Consider the following 21,777-nt stretch of genomic DNA (forward strand, 5'->3'; position numbering starts at 1 on the left):
TCGGCAAATTAATGAGCAACCAGTTAATGCACACTAGATTGTGGATTGAATATTCAGTCAGGGTGTGAGGGAAGAGCTTGTTACCACAAAGCTTAGCACATCTTCATTAGAGCAAGAGGGTCTGGGTCTGAATATCAGCGCTTCTAACCACACTGCTCTCTTTCAGTACTACACTGCAGTTATCAGAGTCTGAATTATTTGCTACAGCGGGGATTGAACTGAGAGTGTCACTCTCCTACTTCAGGTGAACAATCACTTTTCTTGCTGCCTGCTGGAATATTTACACTCTTGAAGCAACATCACTTGCCAATTAAAAATATCACCCTGTTCACTCAATGCCAGCACTGGCAGAAATCTGTGGAACATTCTAATTATGACAAGATGGATTTATCACCTTTAAGCCATGCAGCTATATTTCAATTTGATTAAATTGCTGTTTGTCCAATTGGGAGGATCAGGAGATAGTGAGGACTGCAGATGCTGGAGGGTCAGAGTCGATAAAATGTGGCACTGGAAAAGCACAGCAGGTCAGGCAGCATCCGAGGAGCAGGAAAATCGACGTTTTGGGCAAAAGCCTTTCATCAGGAATTGATCTGTCTAGTATCAACATCCCTACAGCACCACTTTCACTCTCTCCTCCCTCTTTCAGCAACTTGTCCTAGTCTACATAGCCTTTAATCATTCTTCAAGCTTTTTTCCCCTGTATTCCAAAGGAAGTGCTTACTGTTATTACTGGGGTGATGATGATGAAGCTGTAATATCATTTGCCTAGTGAACCAGGTGAATTCTGTGTGAGCCTGGGTTCAAAACCCACTGAGGGAACTGCCATGGTGAGATTCAAACCCAGAACATTACCTAGATCACTGGATTAATAACCAATACCATCAGGCCGTCACCTTGCAATAAACATTAAGAGTTAAAACTTCTACGGGTCTGGAGTGACAAATACACCAAATTGGGTAAGGATATCAGATCTTTACCACAGGAGAAAAGGGAGAATTATTTGTTGGCAAGTCAACATCGATTGGCCAGAGTACTGCCAATCTTTATTGACCCAAAATAGAGGCAATGTTTCCTCAGCAATGCACCACAATCTCTGCCTTGACTTTTAGGGTGAAGTCATGGAGTGGCTAACCAAGGACTGTACTCAGTGAGCCACGACTAGCAACAGAGCTCCCTTGTTAATGAGGAGACAGCTACATATAGCCAACAGTATAACTCAGGTTCCCCTGCTATACCTGTATCAGAGACTAGACAGTACCAGACAATTCATCATTTATTTCTTAGAGCACTTGTTTGTCCCCACACAGTGAGTTGGTTGGTCAAAGTGCAAGAGTATGTAAAACTTTATATGCTTGTAAATGGTGTAGCTCTTGCCATTCAAGACAGAATAAAATTATTGAGTATTCTGTTTGCTGCAGTCAAATTCCACTCTAGTGAAGGTGATACACAGGTAAATAACATGGACTTCATTTCTCAGGTGCATATACATGCACATCTGAGGTGATATATTTATACTAATCCACAACTTACATTCAAATTTGATATTTCTTAAATTTTCAGGAAGCTCATGAAGTGCAACTTTGAGCCACTCATCCAGCTGTTTCGCGAATTTACGAATCACCTGTGTCAGGCTGAAATGACAGATAAAGGAAATGAATGAAACACATGTTGTTGGATATTGCCTCAGAAAAACAACAACTCGCATACTATAGCAGTTGTAGTGTACTGGGACAATGCAGCACACTCTAGATGTCACACTTTCCTATGAATGAACAATTATCTTCTCTTTGCAAAGGTGGAAGTAATTCAATCCCTGTTCTGAAACATCACAGACAGAAAGATCTGGCTTTCTGCAACTGGGAACTTTACACAACCCCAATTATTCACATCTTCCCCCAATATTGCAAATTATTGCACTTGGTGAATTGTTCACCTACCTCTTCTCTTTTCAGTTGCTGACTGACCTATAGAGTGTTTCCTACATTTTATGCACTCCTTACTCAATAAATTAGACTGTGCTAATGGCAAAGGACAATTAAAATTAGGTACCATTGTAGGGGAGTCAACTGTTGAACAACACCTCTGAATCCAGAATATTGTAGGCTCAAGTTCTGCTCCAGAGATCTGGACTCAAATTCTAAGTTGATACTGCCAATGTTGTACGGAGGGAGTACTATCATAGGATCAGAACTGAGGGAATATTCACTGTTGGAGGGGAATCACCAAGAGGGAGCTCTCAGAGAGACAGTACTGAGAGAGTGCCGCACTTAGAGAAGTAAAGAGCAAGTACTGAACTGTTAGAGGGGTGGCATGAAGGGAGTGCCGATATGTCAAAGGAATAGTATCAAGGGAGCACCACAGGTTGAAGGGCAGCATCAAGGGAGCACTGCTCTGTCAAAGGGTCAGTGCAAAGGGTGGAGTGCACTGTTAAACAAGCAGTACCAATGGAGTGGTGTTCTGTTCACAATGCCTTCTCTTCAATGAGACATTAAATTGAGACTCTATCTTTCTTCTCAGGTGGATTCAAGAGGCACTATTTTAAAGAACAGGGGGCATAGATTAACTTATACTATTTGTTTCAAGAGATGAATAGCCCCGGAGAAGGTAGTGGCGAGTTGCTTTCTTGAACCACTGCAGCCTATTTACTGTAGTAGACTCACAGTGCTGTGCGGGAGGAAGTTTCAGGACTTTGACTTAGTGATACAAAGGAACGGCGATATATTTCCAAGTCAGGATGGTCAACCCTGCAGGTGGTGGAGTTCCCATTTATCTGCTGCTCTTGTCCTTCTATATGGGAGAGGTCATGGATTTGGAAGATGCTTTCTAAGGAGCTTTGGGGAGCTGTGGCAGTACATCTTGTAGATTCAATCATTGATTAATTTAATTAATATTAAGCAAATTAATTTGCATCTTTAGCAAAATGTGAGAACTGGAGAGTATTAGAGCAATCACTGGTATACAAAAGCATTTAATTTGTAAACAATTATTTCCAGATTGGATTGGTCATGAAGCATTATCACAAACTGATCTGGAGGCACATTCTTCACTTGTTTAGATTCAGTAGATAATTGAATGGGACCTTCAATGGGACCAGGTCAGTCTGTTGGAGGGACTGGACACTCCAGACAATAACATTGCAGTATGTAGAAAAGGGTTTGTTAAATCATTGAAGTGTGTATGTATTCCTGCCCAATTGTGATTTAAGGAATTAACAAATTTCAAAGCATTACCACATACTGGAGGTCCATTTCAGTTTACCCAAAGTTGTTCCCAATTCTGGTCATACATATTGGGACAAAAATAACTTTTTTTTCAAGTGTATAACTTCTGGGCAATGGATTTGGCTTTATGATTTCGTAGGATGTGAGCATCATTTTACAAGGCCAGGATTTATTGCCCTAACCCTAGTTACCCTGAGGTAGTACTGAGATGTCCTCCTTGAACTGCTGCAGTCCATAGGGTGCAGAGTCATCCACAATACTATTAGGAATTGAATGCCAGGACTTTGACCCAACCACATTACAGTCACAGTGATTAGATGCTTGTCATGATTTTTCTGCCAACCAATTTCAATGGAAGCTAATAAGGGATAGTTATTTAATGGGTTGGTGCTCAATCTGACTGGTGGAGTGTGCAAAGAGTCACTGATCCTATATCGATTGAGTACCCTGGCTGGTATTGGACCTTTCCCATTGGAGTCTGGAACTGGGGATCCAATGCTGTTGGAGGTATGGACGATGGTTTGACCAACCTGTCTGGTAATGCCTGCAGCACAGTGGGCATCAAAACTCCGGAGATTGCCTTGTACAATATGGAGTCACAAACACCGACAATGTTCACAACAGTGGAGGAGCCCAGCACCGGGAGCATGTGGGGGGGCATTCCTTGCCAAAAGTGTAGAAGGAAGCTTTGAACCTGGTTCACACGAGGAAGAAAAAGACAGCAGCTTAAAAATGTGGCTTTAGCCGCAAGTTACTGGAAATTGGCTTGGCTCAAACAGAAGTGCTTACCTCATCGAAATTTGCCCTGATCACTGTGTCTAGGATTCTCTGACAGTGAGTTCTATACATCATAATGAAGGTGGAAACCTAGGAACAAAAGGGCAGAAAAATCTGGTCATAACAAACACCAAACTTATATTGACATAACCTCATAGTGTGATGGTCTTTTTCCAGTTCTAAGGAATAATTTTACATCAAAACCTTGTGGATATTGAAGATCATCATGGATCATCATCTCATGGATCATTAGACAGCACCCTCACATCAGAGGAAGTACACTATCAAGTCCCAATCCAAAGATTCAAGCCCATAATCCAGGTTTAACAGTGCTTGTGTAGAATTGAAGGAAGTGCTCTTGGTTTGTTTAAATCGATGTAGATAGCCCTTTGGCATTAAAGAGTCTTGCAGCACAGCAACAGTCTCCCTACATGTCGGCCATGAAGTCTTGGGTTCAATTTTGGAGACTTTGAAGAGTGTGCAGAAGAGGTTTACCAGGATGCTGCCTGGATTAGAGGGTATGAGCTGTGAGAGAAACTAGAAAAACGCAGCAGAGGCTGAGGGGAGACTTGATAGAAGTCTATAAAATTATGAGATGCATAGATAGGGTTGACAATCAGAATCTTTTTCCCAGAATTGAAAAGGCTAATTCTAGGTGGCATGTATTTAAGGTTAGAGGAGGAAAATATACAGGAGATGAGAGGGGCAAGTTTTTTACAGAGAGTGGTAGGAATCAGGAGTGTGCTGCTAGGGGTGGTGATGGAGCCAGATATGATAGGGGTGTTTAAGAGACCTTTAGATAAGCACATGAATATGCAAGAAATGGACGGGTATAGACCAAAGGCAGGCGGAAGAGATTAGTTTAATTTGGCATCATGCTCTGCACAACATCATGGGCCAAAGAGCCTGGACTCTTCTATGCTCCATGTAAATTCAAAGACATGTCATACCATCTCCAAACATCCATGGCATATTTAAAGAGCTGGAAATGAAATGAGGGCCCTAGCCAACTCTCCTACTTCAATAGCCCTACATATGGATGGTTAGTGGAACTTCGACTATTGTTTCTGCTCACGAGAGCATCATCTGTCTCATTCTAATCTTTGCAATGACTGACAGCAGTAGGGGAGTTTAGGAGAAATTAAAAATGAAGTTTGCATGTTTCAGTCTCTTTAGTACAGGAGGTGGATTAGCACACATATGTGGAATGAACACAACACGCTTAATATGGGACAGTGGAAGTCAAGGGGTGGAAAAGCCACTGGCAAAAATTGCCAAGAAAATGGCTCAAGATCAAGTATCAGCAGACAATGAGTCAAGGACCTATCTTGGGGGCAGATCACACATACCACATTATGTGATACCAACAAAAATATCTCTGAGTGACACTGCACAAAGAATCTATGTTTCATCAGTACATCTGGGTCTTTCTACAGGTTAGTTGTGAATATTTTCCCTTCAAGTTGAGACCATGTCCCATGGTTCTGTTGTTTTGCAGAAAGTGAAACAGCTCGTTATAGTCAACATTATCCAGTCCTTTTACGAACCTAAAAACAACAATCAAATCACTGCTCAACATTCACCTTTCCAGTGTGAAGATTTTATATTTTCTCCTCATAATCTAGTCTTCCATTTTCTCAACCAATCTGGTTTCTCCCTATATCCATGAGAGTACAATGAACCTTAAAGTTGAACAAGGGCAAAGGACAGGAGATGATTATATTTAGGAATTAGACAGGTGGATACAGATAACATTCAATGTTGCAAAATATTTTACATGGAAACAAAATGTCCAAGAAGACACAGTTACTTAACTGGAGGGAAAAGAATGTGGATTGCGAATAAGAGAGGGAATCTAGTCATTCTGACTGGCTATCGCTAAATAACTTTGCAGTGAGTGAAGCAAATCAGATATTAGATTGTATTGAAACAGTTAACATTAAGCCGAAATGGTGGGGCAAATCTGCCACTTTATAATCACTGGTGCAACCCAGTCCATGTACAGTTCTGCTCACTGCAGTACAAAAAGGATATAGAGAATAACCAAATGATTGAGGGGACGGAAGAATTAGGTGATGAGGTGCAAACAAATAAACTAAGCATATTCTTACTGGAAAATAGCAGATTATGATGTGATTCAACTACTGCTTTTAGTTGTAAAGGACTTGGCTTGACGAGCTGGTTTACCTTGTTCAGAGAATGGATTCAGAGGATACAGCCTACACTTGAAGGTGGGAAATTCAAACTAACCTGTAGAAGGACTGAGGGGACTGTTCTGTTGTTGATTCCCATGTTTTCTAATATGTAAAGTATTTAAATATATTGAAATATATATTAATAACTGTAATATATTAATTAAGTGCCTATACCATGACCACAGATCATAATCCCAGATCACCTATGGACATATTGAACTTTTAATTGCAACAAATGATTTTTTTCCTAAAAGAAGGAGATGTAACCAAAAAAATTGCAGATGTTAATTCAATAGATTTCTGGAGAGGAAGCCTAGACTGCCACACCTGAAGGTGTCAAGTACGTTTCAAATGGAGAAATACAATACAAACTGATCTGTAATCTCCTGTAAGCTATCTTAGACTGAGAGTATTGTGAGGGACATATTTTATCCCATTAAGTATACATAAGCTCAACCCTCATCTTGTGTGCACTAGTGAGCTGAAGTACTTCTGTGTGCCAGCGCAGAGGTACTCATGTGCTAGCTTGCATTCTAGTGTTAGTGTGCTATAAAATGCAAAGTCAAAGAACCATTCACGAGTCACCCCTACATTGCAGGTAAAACATTTGCCACACTGAGGCATGACAGTCAAAAGGAAATAAGAAAGAAAACTATCAGCTGGCCCTCAAAGCTAAGAAGTTTGGAATAATTGCTGTTACGAAGTTGAAGGCACGGTGGTACAGGGGGCGGCACGGTGGTACAGTGGTTAGCACTGCTGCCTCACAGCACCAGAGACCCGGGTTCAATTCCCGCCTCAGGCGACTGACTGTGTGGAGTTTGCACATTCTCCCCGTGTCTGCGTGGGTTTCCTCCGGGTGCTCCGGTTTCCTCCCACAGTCCAAAGATGTGCAGGTCAGGTGAATTGGCTATCCTAAATTGCCCGTAGTGTAGGTAAGGGGTAGATGTAGGGGTATGGGTGGGTTGTGCTTCGGCGGGGCGGTGTGGACTTGTTGGGCCGAAGGGCCTATTTCCACACTGTAAGTAATCTAATCTAATCTAATCTAATCTACTGTACCTTTAAGAGAGGGAGAATGCTGTTCTAAACTGAGAGAATACAAGCGCCTGTGTATATGACTAGATGGCAATCCCAGAGTGTACTGGAAAATTGAAAATATGTAACATTTGGCTGTGAAATGGATAACTGAGTTTTGTTTGCTGTTTTGACAGCAATTTGAATCTAACCAATCAGTTTAAATTATGCCCCAGGATACTAAAACCCAATCGAGTTTGAATTTATTATTTTGTCACTATCAAACCAATGAGACAATCTGATTTTGGGGGTATAAGAATCACACTCCTGATGAAGGGCTTATGTGATACACCGACTCTCCTGCTTCTCAGATGCTGACCTGCTGTGCTTTTCCAACACCATACTTTTTGATGCTGATCTCCAGCATCTGCAGTTCCCACTTTCTCTGGGAATAAAAACGCAGACATTTTGAGAATTGGTCAGAGAGCAACTGCCGTAGAGCCAGAGAGCTAACTGCCCATCTAATACCTTGCTCTCCAAGTAATTATAAAACACTTTCTCCCAAATGAACCCTTTTATGTGAAACATACTCGCAATTAAAAGAAAGAAGACGATGCAGGGAGATCCACAGCAGGAAGAACAAAGACACAGAAGAAGACAGAGACTGTGTGGTTTTGAAATTAAATTGATGTAATTTTAATAAGTGTCTTATTGGAACAGCATATTGTTATAGAGTTGGAGGCAGATAATAAGCAGTTAAGAGAAAGGGGACTTCAATCTGTGAATAGTTGCTGTTTAATGTTCACTGTCAGAGTATGAAAAAAAATTGATGTTATTTTCTTTAAATAGTGGAATTTGGGAGTAGTCTGTCACTCATTTTAACACGTTACGAGGTAAGGTGAGCTTTTCTGAGTATTTGGTTTTATTAACAGAGGGATTTGCCTATGTGTCGTAATACTGCTCATCTCTCAATGTTAAACTATTTTCTCTTCATGAGAGACCCAGTGACTAATCCATATCTTTTAACTTTAATCTTCTTTTGGACTCGCTTCCCATGTGTGTCCTTTTATTACTTTACATGTTCAGTAATGAATAAAATCACTGCTTGTTAGCTCATGAAAACCTGGTTAAATTGGCTTTAAAACATAAGTTCATTAGGATCTGGAGGCAAGCAATCCACAAAGGAAGGGATCCTACTTAAATTAACACTGTTGAAATTAACCAAGTGGGTGGATGATTAAAGAGGCAGAGCTTTCCTGATGAAAGGCTTATGCTTGAAGCGTCGATTCTCCTGCTCATCGGATGCTGCCTGACCTGCTGTGCTTTTCCAGCACCACACTTTTTCACAAAGAGGCAGAGCCAGTCCATCCCTCTTCTTCTGGGAGCCTGACAATTTGGACCATCTCACCTGCACCCATGATCATTTGAGGGACCTTGCCTGGGGTCTTATACATTGCCCAGAGATAAATACTTTGTTTAGGTACCTCTCCACGGATAAACCCCCCCCCCCCCACCCCCACCAATATTCATTCTAAAAATCCATGCCCAATTTTTAATTGTTAGTTTGCAACCTGCAAACTGCTCTATTAAAACCTTTGCTATTGAGTTCAAAACTCAAGTGACCTCCTGACACTATTCTTCATGATCAATAAGGTAAGCTCATTCTGAAGCCTTCTTCTCATTGACCAGCACAGAAATAAGAGTTACACAAGTGTTGGGAATCTGAAAGGAGATGAACTACAGAGTGGAGTTGGGAACTAGGAATGCCCTGTTTGCTTCATGAGAGCATGCAGAAAGGAATTCTTCAGGAAGTAGGAATCACATCCCTCACAAGATCTAAATCCCCAACCACCAACTCAGCAGTGACAAAGAAGGAAGTCCCTCCATTCTTGATGGTTCAGAACCAGTCAGACCATTCTGCATGACTTTCTGTAACAAGTCACTTTGACACAGTCTCTACTAATTGCATCTCCGTCCATGTAGCTCTAGAAGAAGAATCCTTCATGATAACCTTAGCTAGTGTGGGGATTGAACCCATACTATTAGTATCACTCTGTATTACAAACTAACTATCCAGTCAATTGAGCTAAACCAATCCCATCCATGTAGCTCTATGTGGTGGGTCATTGAAAGGTAATTGAGTGATTTGCATTCTTCAGAAATGGCCAAACCTGGTCCACCTTTCCAAGATCTCAATATAAAATCTTGGTTTCTTTTCTTAGACTTTTTTAATATCAGAACTATACTGCACCTTATCTAATCGCTCTGGTTCATCAGCACTTTGACAGAACATAAAGCATTAATGCAAAATAATGATTATTGTTGTACTAAATTAAGAGCAATAAGTAAAAGGTCGTCTAGTGTTAGTTGTTCTGTGTTTGATTAGGGGACCCTCTTTACAATTGATGTTCACTTTGCTCCATTGGTGAAGCTGGATTATGGATTCAAGGAAGAGTAAACCAAGACGATGAAGAAACAGAAAGTCAGAACTAACATATGAAGCAGATATTTAAAAACATTGCAAATAAAACCTGTTACACACATAGAAATTAGTGGCATCTCTGCACTGATGTAAACAGCGACATGGTTAGCATGTGAAACTTGCTGCCACATGGAGTTGTTTGGGGTGAATAGCGCAGATGTGTTTAGGGGAAGATTTTAAAAAAACAGATGGTGGGAGCAAAGGAATTGAAGATATGCTGTAATGTGGGATGAAGTGCAGTGAGAGGTGGCTCACTTACAGCAACAAACAGGAGTGTGGCCGAAAGGCCTGTACCCATTCAGTGTCTACATTTAATATTTCCACTTCTTCCAATCTTTGTTTTGGATAGCTGGCAGTGGGCAGATGCTGAATTCTCATTAAAAGCTAAACTGCACTGTTTGTAAAGAGGCTACATGGTTTTTATTATCCCTTCATTTTATCCGGGAGACAGGATGATCTACATTTAATTTGTGCACTGGCGTGAAACAGCACAGATAATGGATCAGTCACTCATTGTGTGTTTACCTTCTCCTCCGAGAGGCTTGCTGGCAGATTTAGATCTTTGACATTTGGAAACTCTGGCAGCAAGGTGCCCAGCTTGGATCGTGGTGAATACGCCACCGTCTGCTTCGCCACTTCTTTCTTCCCTGTTTCGTTTACCCAAGCTGCTCCTTTTTTGGAATACATCACATCGTAATAAGGTGAGCTCTCCTTCACTGCTATCCCATAATAATGGTATCTATTGGCGGCAAATTCACCGGGTTACAGTTACACAATCGAACAACGAATATATTTGAAAAAAACTCAGAATAAATGAATCAGTCAGCTGGATGGAAGGCTCTACCAAAGAGCCAGGACAAAACACCATGGGCTGAATGGCCTTCTTCTGACTTTATTTGCACGGAACTCGGTGAGAGGGACTGAATGTATGCAAGATGAGGAAAGCAGAAGTTATTCATCAGTATTTTGCAAATTTATAAATGAAAGTCTCTGAGATGTCCACCATTACACATTTCCCTGCCAAGCAGTTTAGCGGTGCATCGATGCTGCAGTTACAATTTAAGGTACAGCATCAATCTGGAACCAGGGATGACCCTGGACAGAATCCAGTTCAAGCATTGACAAAATACCCACACCATGTGTTTAGTCACTTGGCAAAATAATGGCTGATATTAAACACTCTAACTCTGCAGCCCTCTATTTGTGAAATTCCTGGCCTTTGCTTTGGACAGTGCTAGGTTGGGACTGGATAAATATATTGCCAGAGAAATCCTTGCACAATCTCCACATGGAATGCTGTATTGCACTGAACTGGAATTTGCTGTCTTACTTGAGAAGAGCTCCCTTAATAGAACTGTCCATTAACAGTGAGACTGAAATGAATGAAGATGCAGCAAATTCCAGGCTAACTGCAATGCTTGGGCTTTAACTCAGGATTAACAGTCTAAGTTTTGAATTGACATGACACAGATCATCATTGCATTAAAGCTCAGCAGGTCTGGCAGCATCTATATTATTCTGAGGAAGGATCACTGGACCCAAAACATTAACTCTGATTTCCCTGCACAGATGCTGCCGGACCTGCTGAGCTTTTCCAGCAATTTCAGTTTTTGTATCCGAATTCTAGCATCGCCTTTTTTTCCAGTTTTCACCATTGCATTAGGCAGGTTTGCAGTCATGATGCCACCTTTGACAGCCTTACACTGTACCATCTAAGTACAGTGTTCAGATCTAAATACAATTCATATCGACACACAGTCTATATCTAAAAACCGTCCACACTTTCGTACCATCCACATCTAAATATAATTCATATCCAAACACCGTCCACATCTAAACGGTGTCCACATCTAAATACAGTCCACATCTAAATACAGTCCGTTTCTAAACACCGTCCACAGCTACATACCATCCATATATAAATACAGTCCATATCTAAACACTGTTCACATCTACATACCATTCACATCTATAATCCAGATCTAAATACTATCCATATCCAAACACCGTGCATAGCTAAAGGCTGTCCACATATAAATACTGTCCACACCTAAATACTAGGCGGAAGTGAGGACTGTAGATGCAGGAGATTGGAGTCAAGGTTAGAGTGGTGCTGGAAAAGCACAGCAGATCAGGCAGTATCCAAGGATCAGTATTGTCCACAGCTAAATACTGTCCACATCTAAACACTGTCCACATCTAAACACTGTCCACATCTAAACGCCATCCACATCCAAACACCGTCCACATCCAAACACCATCCACATCTAAACACCGTCTACATCTAAACGCCATCCACATCTAAACACCTTCCACATCTAAACAACTTCCACATCTAAACACCTTCCACATCTAAACACCTTCCACATCTAAATGCCATCCACATCTAAACAACTTCCACATCTAAACACCGTCCACATCCAAACACCGTCCACATCTAAACGCCATCCACATCTAAACAACTTCCACATCTAAACACCGTCCACATCCAAACACCGTCCACATCTAAACGCCATCCACATCTAAACAACTTCCACATCTAAACACCGTCCACATCCAAACACCACCTACATCTAAACACCTTCCACATCTAAACAACTTCCACATCCAAACACCGTCCACATCTAAACGCCATCCACATCTAAACACCGTCCACATCCAAACACCGTCCACATCTAAACGCCATCCACATCTAAACACCGTCCACATCCAAACACCATCTACATCTAAACGCCATCCACATCTAAACACCATCTACATCTTAATGCCATCCACATCTAAACACCGTCCACATCCAAACAACGTCCACATCTAAACACCATCCATATCTAAACGCCATCCACATCTAAACACCATCCAAATCCAAACACCTTCCACATCTAAACGTCATCCACATCTAAACACTTTCCACATCTAAACAACTTCCACATCTAAACGCCATCCACATCCAAACACCATCCACATCTAAATGCCATCCACATCTAAACACCGTCCACATCCAAACAACGTCCACATCTAAACACCATCCACATCTAAACACCGTCCACATCCAAACACCGTCCACAACTAAACGCCATCCACATCTAAACGCCATCCACATCCAAACACCATCCACATCTAAATGCCATCCACATCTAAACGCTATCCACATCTAAACACGTTCCACATCTAAACACTGTCTACATCTAAACACCTTCCACATCTAAAAGCCATCTACATCTAAACACCGTCCACATCCAAACACCGTCCACATCTAAATGCCATCCACATCTAAACGCCATCCACATCTAAACGCCATCCATATCTAAACACCATCCACATCCAAACACCATCCACATCCAAACAACTTCCACATCTAAACACCTTCCACATCTAAACGCCATCCACATCTAAACACTGTCCACATCTAAACGCCATCCACATCTAAACACCATCCACATCCAAACACCGTCCACATCTAAACAACTTCCACATCTAAACACCTTCCACATCTAAACACCATCCACATCCAAACACCGTCCACATCTAAACGCATCCACATCTAAACACCTTCCACATCTAAACACCTTCCACATCTAAACAATTTCCACATCTAAACGCCATCCACATCCAAACACCGTTCACATCTAAACGCCATCCAAATCTAAACGCCATCCACATCTAAACACCATCCACATCCAAACACCATCCACATCCAAACAACTTCCACATCTAAACACCTTCCACATCTAAACACCTTCCACATCCAAACACCGTCCACATCTAAACAACTTCCACATCTAAACACCTTCCACATCTAAACACCATCCACATCCAAACACCGTCCACATCTAAACGCATCCACATCTAAACACCTTCCACATCTAAACACCTTCCACATCTAAACAATTTCCACATCTAAACGCCATCCACATCCAAACACCGTCCACATCTAAACACCTTCCACATCTAAATGCATCCACATCTAAACACCTTCCACATCTAAACACCTTCCACATCTAAATGCATCCACATCTAAACACCTTCCACATCTAAACAACTTCCACATCTAAATGCCATCCACATCTAAACACCGTCCACATCCAAACACCGTTCACATCTAAACGCCATCCACATCTAACAACTGCCACATCTAAACAATTTCCACATCTAAACACCATCCACATCTAAACACCGCCCACATCTAAACACCTTCCACATCTAAACAACTTCCACATCTAAACGCCATCCACATCTAAACACCGTCCACATCCAAACACCGTCCACATCCAAACACCATCCACATCTAAACACCGTCCACATCCAAACACCGTCCACATCCAAACACCATCCACATCTAAACGCCATCCACATCTAAACACCGTCCACATCCAAACACCGTCCACATCTAAACGCCATCCACATCTAAACACCTTCCACATCTAAACACCTTCTACACCTAAACGCTGCCCACATCTAAACACCTTCCACATCTAAACGCCATCCACATCTAAAGACCATCCACATCTAAATGCCATCCACATCTAAACACCGTCCACATCCAAACACCGCCCACATCTAGACACCATCCACATCTAAACGCCATCCACATCTAAACACCGCCCACAACTAAATACTGTCCACAGCTAAACACCGTCTACAGCTAAATACTGTCCATATCTAAACACTGTCTACATCTACATCACCCACATCTATATACAATCCATAACCAAACATCATCCATATCTAAATGCCGTCCACACCTAAACACCATCCACACCTAAACACAGCCCACATCTAAACACCGTTCACATCTAAACACCATTCACATCTAAATGCCATCCACACCTAAACACCGTCCACATCCAAATGCTGTCCACATCTAAATGCCATCCACACCTAAACGGTGGGCGGCACGGTGGCACAGTGGTTAGCACTGCTGCCTCACAGCGCCAGAGATCCGGGTTCAATTCCCGCCTCAGGCGACTAACTGTGTGGAGTTTGCACATTCTCCCCGTGTCTGCGTGGGTTTCCTCCGGGTGCTCCGGTTTCCTCCCACAGTCCAAAGATGTGCAGGTCAGGTGAATTGGCCATGCTAAATTCCCCGTAGTGTTAGGTAAGGGGTAGATGTAGGGGTATGGGTGGGTTGCGCTTCGGCGGTGCGGTGTGGACTTGTTGGGCCGAAGGGCCTGTTTCCATACTGTAAGGAATCTAATCTAACACCATCCACACCTAAACACAACCCACATCTAAATGCCAACCACATCTAAACACTGTCCATATCTAATTACAGTCTGGAATGAAGGATTAATCAACTTCTGACCTTCTCTCCTCAGTGCAAAACCCCACGATTGGCAAATAGGAACCTAACAACATAAGAATACGGGAACAGCAGGAGTCCATTTAGTCTCTTGAACCCGTTCTATCACTCAATGAGATTATGGCTTATCATTTTTCAAACTCCAATTAGTTCAAATGCAGTTGTATCTTTTCTTAAATAAACACTCCAAAACTGTGCACCATTCTCCAGATGAGGCTGTCCAGTCCCTCAATCATGTCAAATCTTATTTTCCTGTATTTCTGCACTTATCTACTCCTGTCCCTCCCAGCACCATGATAGGGTTAATCTTTTTCCTCAATTTCCACCCTAACATCCTCAGTACTGAAAGGATCTTCCTCTGCCATTTCCACTATTTCCAGCACGATGTGATCACCAAACGTCTCTTGCCCTCTCCATACCTGTCAATATTCCACAGCAACTGTTCCCTCTGCAACACCCTGTCCACTTATCTAACCATGACATCAACCTGAGGAAATGTCACTCTATCTGAAATGTTAACTCTAATTTCTCTCCACAGATGCTGCCAGACCTGCTGAGTTTTTCCTGCAATTTCTGTTTTTGTTTCTGATTTACAGCATCCACAGTTCTTTTGGTTTTTATGACATTTTCCCATGCAATTTCAGGAGGTATAACACCTTTTTTTATCTTCCTTCCTCACTGTCCAAGGCCCCACATATTCTTTTCAGATATAGCAGAGACCGACTTGTATTTCTTTCACTTTAGTCCACTGTAATTGCTGCTCACGGTTGGGTCCCTTCTACACTGAAGATGAAATACAGACTGGGAGACCAATTTGCAGAACACCTTCTCTCAGCCCACAATCATGAGTCTGGTCATTGGTCATCTCAGATTACCATCTTGTTCTCATGCTCACATTTAGTTTCTGTCCGAGGCTCACTGCAGTGATCCAGCCAAACCCAGTGCAAATTGGAGGAACAGTACCTCATTTTCACTTTATGTATTTTACCAACTCCTGGATTTAACATTGCGTTCAACAATTAAAGAGCATGAACATTGTCCTTTATTTTGTTATTTCTGGATCCTTGGTGTCTGTCTCTTGTTTTCATGTTTTTGTTTTCAGAGAGAACTGTCCTTTATTCTGCTATTAACACTTATTGTGGACCAACGTTTAGTTTCTTCACTGCAACCATTACCAGTCTCTTTGCTTTTTGCTCCCCAACAATGTTGATCTTTATCCTTCCTTGCCCTTTGCCCCTTGCCTCTCCTCATTTTTTAACATTAAGCCCATCACAGTTTTTCCTCTCTTCAGTTCTGAAGAAAAGGCATATTGGACTTGTTAATTCTGTTACTTGTGCCCCACAGATGCTACGGCTGAAGTACAGAAGAGCTTACTATTCTTATTCTGGATGTGGTTTTACTAACCGTAGCAAAACTCGCAACTTTTATATTCCATTCAGCTTGTGATAAACAATATTCTATTCATCCACATGATCACTTGCTGTACCTGTATGCTAATATTTCAAGATTCATGTAACAGAACTCAGATCTCTTGGTAAACTTCTGCAACCTCTCTCCATCTAAACAATGCTTCCTTTATATCCTTCCAACAAAATGGGCAAGTTCACATTTTCCATATTATGCTCCATCTGACAAAGTTTCATCCACTCATTTAACAAGAGTAAGAGACAAAAAAAAACTGCAGATGCTGGAATCCAAGGTGGACAAGCAGGAGGCTGGAAGAGCACAGCAAGCCAGGCAGCATCAGGAAGTGGAGAACTCGTTTAGCCTATCTGTATTGTTGGGAATACACATATTTATGGATTATGCAAAATGGACATTTGGATATTACTATGTTGCAACGCATTTATTGTTTGGAGCTGCACAATAAAAAGATTAAAGGAAACAAAGAAACAAGGGACTTTGGAAAAGAATGCCCACCAAAGTTTGACAGAGAAATAAGGGCGAAATTTTATTGCTTTAATTGTTTATATTCATTTGTGGGCTGGGAGTGTCACTGGCCATAATCAGAATCAGCGTTTATTGTGACATGCACTCGAATGAGTGCAGTGAAAAGTTTGTAATGTCACCTTTCAGTGCCATCTTAGGGACAGAGTACCTATGTACAGATACTTCTAAGTATAGTTACAGAGCAAAAAAAAAGATTAGAATGGAGTTGTTGAAAAAGTCCAGAATGAACATAAGTGACCCTAGGTACTTAAATTCCAGTCTGTGCCTGCCGACTCTAGAGTACAAGGCCTCCATATGCTGACCTCCATTCAGGAAGTCACTCGGCTGCCGCTCTGGGAATCGACCCCTTCACTCCGCTGCTGCAGGACTTGGCCTGTGCTCACTCTGTCACCATGGCACCCAGTTTGCCCATCGCTAACTGCCCTTGAGAAAGTGGTGGCGACCTGCCTTCTAGAACCGCTGCTGTCCACTTGCTGAAGATTGACCACAATGCCCTTGGGGAGAGAATTCCAGGATTTTGACTCAGCAAAATCCTGGATGGTGAGGGGCTTGGAGGGCAACTTGCGGGTAGTGGTGTTTCCATGTATCTGCAGTATTTGTCCTTCAAATGGAAGTAGTCATGGATTTGGAAGGTGCTGTCTAAGGATCTTTGGTGAATTTTTGCAGAATGCCTTGGAGATTTTTCACACTGGTGCTACTGAGCACTGCTGCCGGAGGAAGTGGACCCTTGTGAACGTGATGCCAGTCAAGCAAGCTGCTTTGAACTGGATGGTGTCACGCTTAGCCAGAGTTGTTGGAGCTGTACCCATCCAGGCAAATGGGAAGTATTCCATCACATTTCTGGTATGGCTCTTGTATATGATGGATAAGCTTTGGTGAGTCAAGAGGTCAGTTACTAACTTCTGGCCTGATCTTGCAGCCATTGATTTTATGTAGCATGTTCAATTAGGCTTCTGGTCAATGGTAACCCCCCAGGATGTTGATCGTGGGGGATTCAGTAACTCTGTGTGAAAAAGTTGCCCCTTAGGACCTTTTACCCTTTCATCTTAAACCTATGCCCTCCAGTTTTGGACTCCACGACCCTGGGAAAATGACCTTAGCTAGTCACCCTATTCATGCCCCTCATGATTTTATAAAGCTCCATAAGGTCACCCCTCAGCCTCCGACGCTCCAGGCAAAATAGCCCTAGCCTGTTCAGCCACTCCCTATAGCTCAAACTCTCCAATCCCAGCAACATCCTTGTAAATCTTTTCTGAACCCTTTCAAGTTGAACAACATCTTTCGTATAGGAGGGAGACCAGAATTGAATGGAATATTCTAAAAGTGGCTTCACCAATGTCCTGTACAGCCACAATATGATGTCCTAACTCATATACTCAATGCACTCACCAATGAGACAACCATGCCAAATGCCTTCTTCACTACCCTGTCTACCTGTGACACTACTTTCAAGGATTTGTGAACCTGCTCCTCTAAGTATCTTTTTTAGCAACACTTTCATTAACTGTATAAGTCTTGCCCTGACTTGCCTTACCAAAATGCAACAACATCTGCCAGAGTAAGGGAGTCCAAAACTAGAGGGCATAGCATTAAGGTGTGTGGGGAAAGAATTAAAAGGGACCTAAGGGGCAACTTTTTCATGCAGAGAGTGGTACGTGTATGGAATGAGCTGCCAGAGGAACTGGTGGAGACTGATACAATTACAACATTTAAAAAGCTGGTGGATGGATATGTGAATAGGAAGGGTTTAGAGGGATATGAGCCAAATGTTAGCAAATGGGACTAGATTAATATGGGATAGCTGATCATCATGGATGAGTTGAACTGATAGATCTGTTTCCGTGCTGTATGTCTCTATGGCCATATGCCATTCCTCGGCCCAATGGCCCACCTGATCAAGTCCTGTTATACCCTGAGGTAATCTGCTTCACTGTCCACTACACCTCTAATTTTGGTGTCATCTGCAAACTTATAAACCAAACCTCCCATATTCACATCCAACTCATTTATATAACTGATGAAAAGCAGCGGACCCAGCACCAATCCTTGTGTGGCACACCCCTGGCCATAGCCCTCCATTCCGAAAAACAATCCTCTACTACCACCCTCTATCTCCTACCTTCAAGCTACCTTTGTATCCAATTGGCTAGCTCCACGTGTACTCCATGTGATCTAACCTTACTGATCAGTCTACCATGCAGAACCTTAAGGACTGAGTGGTATTGGTGGAACCCAAACTGGGCATCACTGAGCAGGGTTATTGCTGAGCAGGTGCTGCCCAACAGCACTGTTGTTGATGCCTTCCATCCCTTTACTGATGGTTGAGAGTAGACTGATGCCGTGGTAACTGGTCGGGTTGGATTTGGCCTGAGATACCTAGAAGCTACGGACTATTGCAGGAGAAGTTTGCAAGAGAGTAATATTAACTATTTCAGCCTGTAAAAGGTAGAGCTTGGAGCTGAAGGCAGCACTCTTTACGTATCTCAATACATCTATGAAGTAATTTGAAAATAAAAGCTGACAATAAAATCTAAATCTGAAACCTAATTTGGAGATTTCCTATCATTTTGTGATTCGCAAGCAAGTGAGCTCATTAGCAAGAAACCAAAGGGTCTGTAAGTTCATTCATTCTCCTATTTCAGCTTGAAATCTGGATCCACAGTCTTTGCCCGATTCATTTTAGCTTTGCCAAGTTTGCCTTTGTCCTGTCTGCTCATGCATCTGTGCATGTTTGGGATCGAGGGGAACGTAGTTTCATTCACATATTAGTTTCTAACCAATTTGCCATTTGTTTGAAAAATAAGTTTGCCTGTAACAGTCTATATCTGAGGGACACAGTTTAAGGATACAGGGTCGAGCATTTAGGATTGAAATGAGGAGAAACTCCTTCCCTGTGACAGAGATGAGCCTGTGGAATTCTTTGCCACAGAAAGTAGTTGAGACCAAAATTTTGAACGTTTTCAAGAAGGAGTAAGGTACAGCTCTTAGGCTAAAGGGATCAAATGGGGAGAGATGGGGCATCAGGGTACTGAGTTGGATGATCAGCTATGAATATACTAAACGATGGAGCAGGCTGAATTGTCTATTTCGGCTCCTATTTTCTATGTCTGTATGTTTGTACCTGCCTATCCACTTATGTGTGTATGTCTGCTTGTCCCTGTGTTCTCTGGTTGGCTGGCCAGCTGGCTTGTGGTGCAGAGTGACACCAACAGTGCAGGTTCAATCCCTCCACCAGCTGAGGTCACCATGATGGTCCTACCTTCTGATCCCTATCCCTCACCTGAGGTTTGGTCACCATCAGATTGAACTCACCACCAGTCATCTGTCTGTAATGAGAGAGCAGTCCTCTGGGACTATGGCAACTTTATCCTGTCTTGTTGTACATTGTCAGGTCTAGAACAGCCTGTTCTCTAATTGGGTCTGGTTGTTGCTGCTCTGATAAACTGTCCTGAACGCATGTGGCAAACCCATGTACCTTTGGCAATCTATATTTTATTAAAATTACCATATCATCATGACTTGCATTATTTCCTCATTTATACCCTGTCTAACAGTGACAGTAGTCAAGAGTGTGATGCTGGAAAAGCACTGCAGGTCGGGCAGCATCTGAGAAGCAGGAGAATTGATGTTTCAGCCATATGTCTTTCATCAGGATACCTGATATGTCGATTCTCCTGCTCCTTGGATGCTGCCTGACCTGCTGTGTTTTTCCAGCATCACACTCTCAACTCTGATCTCCACACTATGAATGCTATATGTGTTCAAGTGCAGAGTCTTTTGTTCAGACTTTTCACTATTTTTTTCCACCTCTACGTTTATCTTCAGTTGTACCGTGAAGTTTTTATACTTTATTCCTTCCTGCCATGTTCTGATTAACATTTCCCTTATTTCTACTTTGCTCTCTTGCTTTATCCTCTTCCCTTAATTGATCACACCCTCCCTCACTTGATGCCTCACCCCACTGTTTAGTTTAAAGTAATATAACCATTGGGGGTGACTATCTGTGTGGAGTTTACACTGTCTCCCCGTGTCTGCATGGCTTTCCTCCGGGTGCTCTGGTTTCCTCCCACAATCCAAAGATGTGCAGGTTAGGTGAATTGGCCAAGCTAAATTGCCCGTAGTGTTAGATGCATTAGTCAGAGGGAAGTGAGTCTGGGTGGGTTACTCTTCGGAGGGTCGGAGTGGACTTGTTGGGCCGAAGGGCCTGTTTCTACACTGTAAGGAATCTATCTAATCTATCTATCTATCTACAATGTACTCCCTCCAAGGGCAATATTATTTATATGAGATGTGGGGTCTAGAACTGCACATAGTGACTCTAGTTGTGGTCTAATTAGGATTTTATAGAGCTAGGAGATGATTTCTATCCCTTTGTATCCTCATCTTCTAAACATACAGACCAACACTGTATGAGTTGGGTCATCCTGTTCCCAGAATTCACTTCTCCTTTGTCCAAAATGTTTGTCCAAACACAAAGAGAACTCTTCAAGCCCAACACAGCTAGAGAGGTGGCTGCACCTTTTGGATACTGGAGCTTATCACTTTTCCCATATGGGCTTGGGGGTTGGGGGAGCAAATGTTGGCCTAGCCAGCAACACCCATATCCTCTAAAAGTTTAAAAACACTGGACGAAAGGTACCATTGATGTGTTGCTGCATGTATTTCCAATCACCAATTGAACTCAGGTGGTTAAGGGGTCACTGACTATATTTCGGCCTATTTACACCACATGGCTGAAATCCATTTACTGTCACTGGTTCTCTTGAGGAACCTTGCTGTCAAAAGGTGTTTGAGAATTTGAACATCACTGTCCCATTAGATGCTCTGACCTGGTCCGAC

The 21,777-nt window shown here is 42.3% G+C and overlaps 1 protein-coding gene across 2 annotated transcripts in view; it reads right to left on the reverse strand.

Moving 5' to 3' along the window:
- Positions 1-21,777, reverse strand: part of rfx4 (regulatory factor X, 4) — a 143,868-nt gene that overhangs the window by 69,969 nt on the left and 52,122 nt on the right. For both annotated transcript variants that reach the window (XM_072551793.1, XM_072551792.1), the window contains exons 6-9: positions 10,215-10,428; positions 4,014-4,091; positions 3,755-3,918; positions 1,534-1,634 (exon numbers count right to left, since the gene is read on the reverse strand). In XM_072551793.1, coding sequence (XP_072407894.1) covers positions 1,534-1,634; positions 3,755-3,918; positions 4,014-4,091; positions 10,215-10,428 — 557 coding nt within the window. The remainder of the gene's footprint in view (positions 1-1,533; positions 1,635-3,754; positions 3,919-4,013; positions 4,092-10,214; positions 10,429-21,777) is intronic.

The sequence above is a fragment of the Chiloscyllium punctatum genome, chromosome 32 (assembly GCF_047496795.1).
Source record: "Chiloscyllium punctatum isolate Juve2018m chromosome 32, sChiPun1.3, whole genome shotgun sequence".
Lineage (NCBI taxonomy): Eukaryota > Metazoa > Chordata > Chondrichthyes > Orectolobiformes > Hemiscylliidae > Chiloscyllium > Chiloscyllium punctatum.